This window comes from Solanum lycopersicum, chromosome 9, assembly GCF_036512215.1.
Source record: "Solanum lycopersicum chromosome 9, SLM_r2.1".
Lineage (NCBI taxonomy): Eukaryota > Viridiplantae > Streptophyta > Magnoliopsida > Solanales > Solanaceae > Solanum > Solanum lycopersicum.
Window position 1 is genome coordinate 9,525,508 of NC_090808.1, and position 11,057 is coordinate 9,536,564.

Genomic DNA, 11,057 nt, shown 5'->3' on the forward strand with positions numbered 1-11,057 from the left:
GTATGAAAAGGAGGCTTGTAACCTCTTAGCTATGAATGTGGTGCACTTAACACCCATAATTAAGAACTTACATGGACATAATTTCCAAAACCCTTGGCGCTTTGTCCTTAGATTGGAAAGTTGCTCCCGGTAGATCAAAATTCCGAATGTGAAACTGAAAGTGACAAAACTCAAAGAAAAAACCCACATGCCTTCTGATAGGGGTATGGTTTGACTGTGGTGGAATTCACTCCTCTGCTCGCGTCCTAAGAGTTTGACACTCCTCTTTGGACTACGTCACAGTTCACTGCTAAGAAAAAGTTCCACATTATGTTGCGTCCCTTTTGACGTCGTCCGCACCATGTCGACACTTAATTGTTCTCCTCAACCTTTGATGTCAAATCAATTTGTTTGACGTAAAGCAAATAAAGCTTATGTCTTGTGTTTACAATGTAATCTTCAATGTACTCTTCATTTGATGTCAACATAAAGGAAAGTTGATGCGGTGTGCTAGTATTTCTCTTGTTGTCGTCTTCGATGCTTTTCTTGATATTTACTTTTATCAAAATAAAAGAATGCAGTTGATGCTGATGGATAAATATTTCTCTTGGGATGCACGATTTTCTTTTCTGGCAGTGCATGACTTCTTGTGGGGCATGAATATCTTCCCGCGGTGCGTAAATTTCTACGAGGTATGAAATCTTCTCACGATACATAACTTTCCACGAGGGATGAAATCCTCTCGCGATGTGAAAATTTCAACGAGGCATGGAATCTTCTCGTGATGCATGAATTTTTGCAAGGTATGCAATCTTCTCGCGATGCATAAATTTCTGTGAGGTATGAAATCTTCTTGCGATATATAAATTTCAGCGAGGTATGAAATCTTCTCGCAATGTGTAAATTACTACGATGTCTGAAATCTTCTCGTGATGCATAAATTTCTGTGAGGTATGAAATCTTCTCGCAATGCATGATCTTCTGCGATGCATGAATATTGACTTGCAATGCATGATTTTCCACGATGCATGGATATTGACTCGCGATGCATGATCTTCCGTGATGCATGAATATTGACTCGTGGTGCATGATCTTCCGTGATGCATGGATATTGACTCTTGATGTCATCCTTGTTACTAAATGAAAATAGTGCTTCAATCGAGCAACATAGTGATCTTTTGGGTGCTTTCTGGATAATCATATCGTCTCCAATGATGATAACGATAAAACGACTTCCAAATAGTATATTGTCTTGATCGATAATAAAATAATTGACCCCTCTAGGTAACACATAATATCATATCCGACATTATGATGCAAATGACGTCCTTTACGGAAACCGTAAACTCTTCCTTGAGATTTTCGCTTGATTACTTCGAATCTAGCCGGACGTTCTTTATAAATTTCATGTTGTTGGAAATTGATTGAAATAAACAGATCGTATTCCAAGTCTCTGACATAAGCGATATAATGATTCTTGCTTCTAGGAAAACTATTGATTTTGGGATAGTCTTCTCCTCCTTTGACTTCTCTATATTCATCCATCGAAAGAATATGCTGATTTCAGAGCAAAGCTATAAACCTGCGTCCACAGAAAAATTCTTTAGTTTTAAAAACGAACTGATCTGTGTCGATTTCTTCAGTTGTCTGCTCCTTGTCCTGCTATGTTTAGTTGATTTCCCGATCTCCCAAATCTTGAAAGATGAGAAAAAATATTTTATGCCAAAACAAATGAAACGTAAAAGGGAAAATTTAAGAGAAATAAATTTTTGAGAAATAATATCTGAAAAAGGTCACTGTCAAGTCATGTCAGGCTTAACAAACTTCTTTGAGTCTGATGCTTCGAGGTTTATCTGATTATTCGCTTGGAGTTCTTAGAGCCACTCCGGACTTGTAGAGACATGCGTAAATTTTGAGGCCATTCTTAAAATTTCTGTCTAGTTAACTGCCTTGCTTATCTTTCCACTATAACTGAGTAGATCATGGAATTTTTGATATTTATTAAAAAAAATTCTATCCTAGTTGCAAATCTCGAAATAATTTCAGTCTTGACATGCTGAGGATGAATCTTCTTCTCGAGTATTTTTAAGTCCCTCTCAAAAATTCTATCCTAGTTTCTATTGTGAAGAGAAATAGAAATCTTAAAGGAGATATGACCGAACCCTTGTGGAGCCTACGTATCCCGTTGAGGTAGGAATCAGGGCAAACGTAGTTCCCCTTAAGGTTAACAACAATAAAAATATTTTAAAAAAGAAATCGACCGAGGACGACATAGGCTTCCTACGTATCTCATTCCTGAGGATTCAGGTCGAACGTAGTTCAAATACAAAGGAATACTTAAGAGGGATAAATGGGGTGACCGAGGCCGACATAGGCCGCCTACGTATCTCATTCTTTAGAATTCAGGTCAAACGTAGTTCATTACAAAGGGATATTTAAAAGGGATAATGGGGTGACCGAGGCCGACACAGGTCGCCTACGTATCTCATTCTTGAGAATTCAGGTCAGACGTAGTTCAATACAAAGGGATAAAAATTTAGGAAAAACAAATACAACAAACAGAATGATTACAAGCAAAAAACAGAAATTCGAACCGAAGCTTCACACGTAGTATCTCTGACAGCATCTAAGTTGATTGATTTCGGCCATGCGGTGCCATCTATCTCTGACAAGACCAAAGCACCTCTGGATAATACCTTGCGAACTATGTAGGGTACTTTCCAATTTGGCGCAAATTTTCCTTTGTATTTGTCTTGATGAGGGAAAATGCGCTTAAGGACCAACTGACCAACTTCAAAAATTCTTGCTCTTACTCTCTTGTGAAAAGCATGAACCATTCACTGTTGATATAGTTGACCACGACAAATGATGACCATTCTCTTCTCGTCGATCAAGTTCAACTGATCAATTCACTTGCTAACCCATTCAACATTACTCAACTCAACTTGTTGGATAATTCTCAAGGACGGTATTTCAACTTCGGCGGGTATGACTACTTCTGTCCCATACAGTAGAAAGTACGGAGTAGCTCCAGTTGATGTTCTGATGGTCGTTCGATAACCCAATAAAGCAAATGGCAATATCTCATGCCAACCTCGGTGATTGTCAATCATCTTCCTCAGAATCTTCTTGATATACTTATTGGCGGCCTCCACAACTCCATTCATTTGAGGTCGAAAAGCAGTTGAGTTTCGGTGAGTAATCTTGAATAGCTCACATATATTTCTCATCAAGTGATTGTTAAATTTGCACCATTATAAGTAATTATTGATTCCAGTTTTCCGAATCTGCATATCAAATTGTTGCGAACAAAATCAGCCATAACTTTTTTGGTTACCGACTTGTAAGAAGTTGCTTCCACCCACTTGGTCAAAAAAATCAATAGCAATCAAAATGAATCAGTGTCCACTTGAAGTGGCTGGCTCTATCGGACCGATGACACCTATACGCCAAGCTACAGACGGCCAAGGTGAACTCATAACATTAAGTTCATGAGGCGAAACTCGTATCAAATCGCCGTGCACTTGATATTTGTGGCATTTTTGCACAAACTTGCAACAGTCATTCTACATAGTCATCCAGAAATATCGGGCTCGTAGGATCTTTCTTGCCAAAGTGAGCCCATTCATATGCGTGCCACAAACTACAACATGTATCTGTTCAATAAGCTTCGCAGCTTCAACATCATCAACGCATCTTAGAAGACCTTAGTCTGGAGTCCTCCTATACAAGATTTCTTCATTTAAAAAGAAATTGATGGCCATACAGCGTATCGACTTCTTTTGATTGGACGTAGCATCTTCGGGATAAGTTCCATACTACAAATATTTCTTTATATCAAAATACCAAGGCAAATCGTCTGGTTCTATTTCAGCATGGGAACAATGGACTGGATGTTCTTTCAACTCTATATCTAGAGGATCAATATAATCTATATCCGGATGTTTAATCATCGAAGCGATGGTGGCAAGAGCATCGGCCAATTTATTATATATTCTAGGAGTATGTATGAACTCGATCTTACGAAATCATTTGCACAACTTTTGCACATACTGTACGTAAGGTATAATCTTTGGGTTCTTCACAGCCCATTCTCCTTGAACTTGGTGAATCAAAAGATCTGAATCTCACATAACCAACAACTCATAGACGTTCATGTCGATGGCCATTTTAAAACCAAGAATAGAAGCTTCGTATTCGGCCATATTGTTTGTTCAATTAAATCGAAGCTTAGCTGCCATGGGATAGTGTTGACAAGATTCTGAAACTAAGACTGCTCCAATACCTTTACTTTGATTATTTGCCGCTCCAATAAAGAATAATCTCAAACCTGGATATGCTTCAGAAATATCTTCACCCACAAATGACACTTCTTCATCGTGAAAATAAGTCTTAAGTGGTTCATACTCTTCATCAATGGAATTTTCTGCAAGATGATCAGCTAAAGCCTGTGCCTGACCCCATAAGCGGGACCAAGCATGTTACTGCCAGAAGCAGAACCTCGTATTTCTTCTAGAGAATCTCCTAATTGTTTTAGAGCAACTAGAAAGAGATTCTTTAACCAGAAAGAATTCGGTTCAGATGTACGATACCTATTTAGAAGTTTTCGCAACTCAATCATAGACCTTTATTGCTTTCTGTGTCATATACACAATGTCAAATTCACTCAACAACATTTTCCACTTAGCTAACTTTACGGTCGACATTGCCTTTTGGAAGATATACTTCAGTGGATCCATTCTGAAAATGAGGTATGTAGTATAAGAAGACAAATAATGTCTCAACTTCTGGGCAAGCCACGTCAAATCACAACACGTTCTCTCCAACAAAGTGTAACGAGACTCGTATGGAGTAAACTTCTTGCTTATATAATAGATAGCCCTTTCCTTCTTTCATGTCTCATCGTGTTGACCAAGTACGCATCCGAATGCACTATCTGAGACAGACAAGCACAACAACAAATGACTCCCTTCTCACGAAGGAACCAATAGTGGTGGATTGGACAAATAGTTCTTGATAGCATCAAAAACAGTCTGACACTCTTCAGTCCATTTTGTCGAGGCGTCTTTCTTCAACAGCTTGAAAATAGGCTCACACACCACGGTTGATTAAGTTATGAATCGACTGATGTAGTTTAATCTCCCTAAGAAACTCATCACCTCTTTTTTGTCTTCAGCGGAGGTAACTCTTGAATTGCTTTAATCTTAGAAGGGTCGAGCTCAATACCCCTTCTACTGACTACAAATCCCAACAACTTTCCGGTTGGAACTCCAAAAGTGCATTTGGCTGGATTTAACTTCAAGTTTTAAAGACACAAACAATCAATGAATTTCCTTAGACGTGTCAAGTGGTCCGAACTCTTGCGGGACTTGATTATGACATCATCCACATACACTTCAATCTCCTTATGAATCATGTCATGAAATATGATCGTCATAGACCTCATATAGGTAGCACTAGCATTCTTGAGGCCAAATGGCATCACCCTCTAATGATATACACCCCAAGGTGTAATAAAAGCTGTGTTTTCTATATCTTCCTCATCCATCAGAATCTGGTGGTAAGCTGCATAACAATCCACAAATGACTGCATCTCATGCTTAGCACAATTATCAATTAACATATGAATATTCGGCAACAGAAAATTATCCTTCGGGCTAGCTTTGTTGAGGTCTCTGTAGTCGACACAAATCCTGATTTTTCCATCTTTCTTGGCAACCGGAACAACATTAGCTAACCAAGTTGGGTATTGTGTCACTTCCACCAATCGAGATTCTATTTGCTTGGTGGCTCTTCTTTGATTTTTAAACTTAGTTTGGGATGAAGACTCTTTTGCTTAACCGGATCGAACCTCGGGTTAATCGATAATTTATGAGATACAACATTAGTACTTCAGCCCTTGCATGTCGTCGACTTCGCAGACGAACACATCAATATATTCAACAAGAAAATGAATTAGGCCTTTTCTTTGAGTTTCATTTAAGTGGATGCTGATCTTAACCTCTTTAACGCATTCTGGGTCTCCCAGATGTACCATTTCTGTTTCCTCTAGATTTGGCTTATGCTAATTTTCAAATTGCCGAAATTCCTCAACGACGTACACTGGTTCCTCACTTTCTTCTTCATAATCATCAACCTCGTCATTACCACCCTTACTTTGTTCATTCAGCTAGTGACATGACATGACATTGGCAGGCTTAAAACATACATTACTGAAACCATAAGTAAACAAAGTTAGACAAACAAAGTGTAACAAATGATTAATAAATAACTTTTATAAACAAAAGAGGCTTTAATTAAAATTTTAAAAAAAAGCAAGCTTTGGCCATGGCATAGGGACATGTTGCCTTCTTTGAACATCATGATGGAAATTTCAAAATTCAAAATAGTTAAAAATTATGAAAAATAGTGGGTCTGGGTCTCTTCTGGACTATCACCAATTTTAATATGCATGAAATGATGCCCTTCTACCGAGGAGTTCGGGGGATCAAGATGGGCGTGGAGGTCCAATTCTGCAACATATCTCCTGGCTAAGCATCGAGGTGCCAGCTAGCTCGACCTCTTCCTCAATAACAACATCGATCTCCTCGAAGAGGTCACAGATTCCTTCCCCAAGGTTTTCATGCTCGGCATACTCCTAGACTTGGAAGGATGAATACAGATTTGGGATTGACTTAGCCAATGCTTGATCATTTTCTTCTTTATCTTCAAGTCATCATCTATGGGGATGTACCATAAACCATATCTGGCTCCCTTGACGAGACCCAAAATAGGTTCAATAATTCCTTGGGTATTTCTTCCCAATCCAAAACCTGGTTCAAAACCATTCTGCAGCATCACAACGGTTATCATGTTGTACACAGAAGGCATTGGAGTCTGTGGGGCCAAGTCTTCACTGGTGGAGTTTACTAGCTCCACCATGTAGAAATTTGTACCTCGCGATATCTCATCCATAATCGGCGTATGTCTGCCGGAGTGACTCCCTTCCCTATGAATAACCAGCTCTTCGTTCTTCCAAACAAATTTCATCATCTGATTCAAAGTACAATGGACAACTCCATCCATATGGATGAAATGTCTTTCAAGAAGAAGGTTATATATAGTATTGATATCCAATACTTGAAACTGTGTATTGAATTCTGTTGGGCCCATTTTGATGATCAGATTCCCTACTCCCAACATATCTCTCTGAACCCCATCAAAGGCTCTTACGTTGACTTGGTTTTGTTCCATCTTTCCAAGGTCAAACCTTAGTTTCCTCAACGTCGACGATGGGTAGATATTTAGAGCAAGAGACACGATTGACAACCTTTTTGTGGCATACCATAGTGATGTGCAACACCTTGTTGTGTGACCTCTCTTTGAAAGACAACTCTTCGTTACAAAAGGTGATTCGTTGCCCTCGAATAACCTGTTGAATCATAGCGGCCACGTCATCGATGCTTGTTCCCGTGGGTACATATATATCATCGAGAGCCTTCATCAAAGCCTACCTTTGTGATTGAGAACTCATCAGCAGGACCCATACAGAAATCTGGGCTAGATCTTCTCCAAATGCTTGATGATAGAATAATCTTTCGGCTGCATTCTTCTCCTGAATTCCTTCGCTTCTCCTTCGCTTATTGGCCTTTTAGCCTGATCCTTCTTTTGACCACTGAGAGAAAGCTTCTCAGGAGTGTAACATTTTTCAGATCTTGTCATGCCTTGAGCATCAGCAGTTTCAATAACGAACATAGGCTTAATGAGAGTTTTTGATGGCACCAAATCAAAAACTTTTGCGGGTGTCAAAATAACGTACTTTTTCTTCTCTTTGATGCTCAAAGAAGCTACAAACTTTTCCAAATCATTTTCGTTCCACACCAGTCATCGTCGGTCTCGATCATATTGACATTGTCGCCTCGATGATTCGACAATGGGTTGGTGTTGACATTTGGTGCCACTGGTCGGAGAGAGACTACTTCTTGGTCAATCAAATCTTGAATTTTTGCTTGATTTTGATACAATCCTCAATGTCATGCCTAACACTGTTTGAATGATAAGTACATCTCTGATCGGGTTCTGTAGAATTTTGAATTGACATCCATGGGTTTGGGCCCCACTGGATGGATATATCTTGGCCGCAACCAGTTTCTCGTACATTTTTGTTTGACTTTCAGCAAGTGCAGTGAAGTTCCTTGAAGGTTTCTTCTCGAATATAGGTCAGGAAGGGTCATAACTACCTTGTTAGGGAGAAGGCACCTGTTGATAACATCTGGTATTTGGACGGAGATCTTGGCCTCTGGGATGTGGATTTATTTTGTAGTTTGGCGATGGATCTTGGTAGTTCGGGTGGGGATTCTGATATGGTGGAGCTTGGACTGATAAGCAGGAGGGGGTGCTCGGTAGCTTGACTGCACGTCAGCACAGTTGGGGGCAACACCCTGGTAGTGAGATGGAATTTTGTAGGGTGGAGGATGATTTGGGTAAATGGGAGATGGATTTTGGTAATTTGGGGTGGACTTTGGTATAGTGGAGCTTGGACATTTGGATAAGTGGTAGTAGCATTCAGGTAAATTGGAGGATTATTTGGATTACTATCTTGCGTGTAGAAAGCTTGGTAGGACTTTTGGGAAGGCCGGGAACGACGTTGGGAATATGAAGAGCTTCTAGGGGTTTTCCTTCCGCCATATGAAACAACAACGATTTCTTCTTTTTTCTTTTTCAACAACCCTGAAGATCCAGGCGATGCAGCTACACGGACTACCTTTCCTGATTTTAACCATCCTCGATAGTCTCACCAGTCTTGACTATCTCAGCAAACTTCGATCAAACGAGCAACATAATTCTATAATAATATCCGGGCTCTTGCACGCGCACAAATACTTTAACGATTTCTTTCTCAGACATGGGTTGTGTCACCCTTGCTGCTTCTTTTATCCTCCTATAGGAGAACTCCCTATAGCTCTCGATTGATTTTTTTTCATCTTCTCCAAAGAATATTGGTCAGGAACAATTTTTATGTTGTAAGCAAATCGATTGATAAAATCTTTGGCCAATGCATTCCAGCTGGGCCATTTACTAGTTTCATGCGATGTGAAACATTCAAGAGCTTCTCCACACAGGTTTCGATTGAAGAGCCGCATCAGTAAAACTTCATCTCTTCCAACTCCAACGAACTGGTCGAAGTAGGATCTCAAGTGAGCCATATGATTCCCCACTCCTCCAAAGGTGTCAAACTTTGGGATCTTGAACCCTTTTGGAAGGTCCAAATTTGGATGAATTCATAAGTCTTCATAACTAAGCCTGACGATATCAGGGATGCATTGAAGCTCCTTCATGGCCTTCTTGATCTCTTCTTTTATGCTGACCTTTACCTATTACTTTGCCCTCCACTCCATTCCTATTCCTCATAATGGTCCAGCTCAGAACCGTGCAAATCGTGCTCGATAGGGACGATAATTTGGAAAATGTCTCTTTTTTGTAAAGGTGGAGCTACAGAGGGACTCTGAGCATTTTGAGCGGTTCGATAATTCTATGGGTACATCTGAGGATTGGTATTCTAATTTAAGTGGTGGTGGGGTGTTTGGGGATTGAAAGTATTTTGGTTTTGATTTTGTAGTGGTGGAGCGGTTTGGTGGAGGTATTTTGAGGATGTGGTGGCATTTGGGGATGTTTGTTTGGAGGAGGAGGTGGAGTTTGGTAGGATGTAGAAGCATATTGGAGATTTTGGGTAGTCAGATCTATAACTGACGGATTCTGACCAGGTGTAGATGGCTGGTTCTGGGCTGGATTCATATTTTAGGAAGGGAAGTATATTGGAGGCCTCCCATCAGCAGCGTTAGTAGCATATCTTGGTGGAGGCAGATCCTGTCTCCTTTGCATTTCTACTCTCATCACTGCTATCTGTTGCATCAACTGCAGAATCAACTCATTCTGGTCTGCTACGATGGGTTGAGCCACCACAACATCAGTAAGACTCACTTCTTCGTTATTATCCCCCATAACTGTTTTTCCTTTATCTGAGCTTTGTCTAGGGAAGGAATCTGCATGACCTTTTGATCTGGTGAAATAGGGATGATCTACCAGCTTTTGATCGACACAGATCAGTTTCAAAGTACCTGAGAAGGAAAACATTTCAAAGGCAGACTTGTCAGTGTAGATTCAGAATACAAAATGCATAATATCACACAGAGAGAAGATAAACACACAAATTGCTTTTTTTGAGGATATCTTCAACTCACGAGTAAGGAGGGAAACACTTTTTTTACAAGTTGGAGTTTGCTTATTTTAGTTTTGACACTGTCTCAGAAATGCTAAATCACGTTGAGCTAAGGTCTTCTTGCAGCTGCTTTTTGATGTCCGTTTATCTGACCTTCGAATCTTCTCGTAACATGAAAGGGAGAATGGAAATTTTTAAAGATAGGGGTCGGGCGTGGAGAGGCTGCCTACGTATCTCACAAGGAAAATTTAGGCCCAACGTAGTTCGAGTACAAGATAAAAAATTTTCATTCATTCATTCATTACAATTTCAAGGGAATTGAAAGGCAACAATAGAGGTTTTAGAAGATGAAATGATGACGACACGTTAGTTATTTCCATTCTTGTTGAAATGTTAGTCTCCTCCTTTCAAACGACCTAGGAATGGAGGCTTGTAGATGATTTACTCTTTTTCATCTTCCTCAGTTGCTTCAAGGTGAGCGTTGTTGGGACCACTATTGTCTCCTTGCTCGTAGACGGGGTATTTTTTGCCCATTTTCTGAAGTTTATCAATTATGTTGCTATGGAAGGCTTTATTCTTCTTCCTCAGTGCGGCCGTACATTCTCTCATGTAGGCAAATTCTTCAATTTCCACTGTCAGCTCCTCATCAATTGGCATGCTTTTAGCTAACAGAGCAACTGTCTCCGATTCTATCCTCGCCTCTCTCGCTTCTCTTTCTTGCATTTTCAACTGAAGCATGTCCAAATTCTCTCGCAAGTCCTCTATCTCCATCTCAACATCTTTCTTTCTCTTCATATGTGATGCAAGATCCTCATCCAGTATCACGGTTGCAGCTTTGTAGATTGCAGTGGCCATGTTGACTCTGAGACCTTCCTCCTTG

At 40.0% G+C, this 11,057-nt stretch overlaps 2 protein-coding genes across 2 annotated transcripts; both read right to left on the reverse strand.

Annotated features, from left to right (window-relative positions):
- Positions 1-2,546: 2,546 nt before the first annotated feature.
- Positions 2,547-3,146, reverse strand: LOC138338355 (uncharacterized). Its single transcript, XM_069289310.1, has 2 exons — positions 2,901-3,146; positions 2,547-2,795 (listed from the first exon to the last, which is right to left on the reverse strand). Exons 1-2 carry the CDS (start codon positions 3,144-3,146, stop codon positions 2,547-2,549), a joined length of 495 nt encoding a protein of 164 aa, XP_069145411.1.
- A 1,047-nt stretch (positions 3,147-4,193) lies between these two features.
- On the reverse strand, positions 4,194-7,212 carry LOC104649113 (uncharacterized). The gene is made up of 3 exons (XM_069289311.1): positions 6,639-7,212; positions 5,480-5,712; positions 4,194-4,433 (listed from the first exon to the last, which is right to left on the reverse strand). The coding sequence occupies exons 1-3, from the start codon at positions 7,210-7,212 to the stop codon at positions 4,194-4,196; spliced, it is 1,047 nt and encodes a 348-aa protein (XP_069145412.1).
- Positions 7,213-11,057: the final 3,845 nt, after the last annotated feature.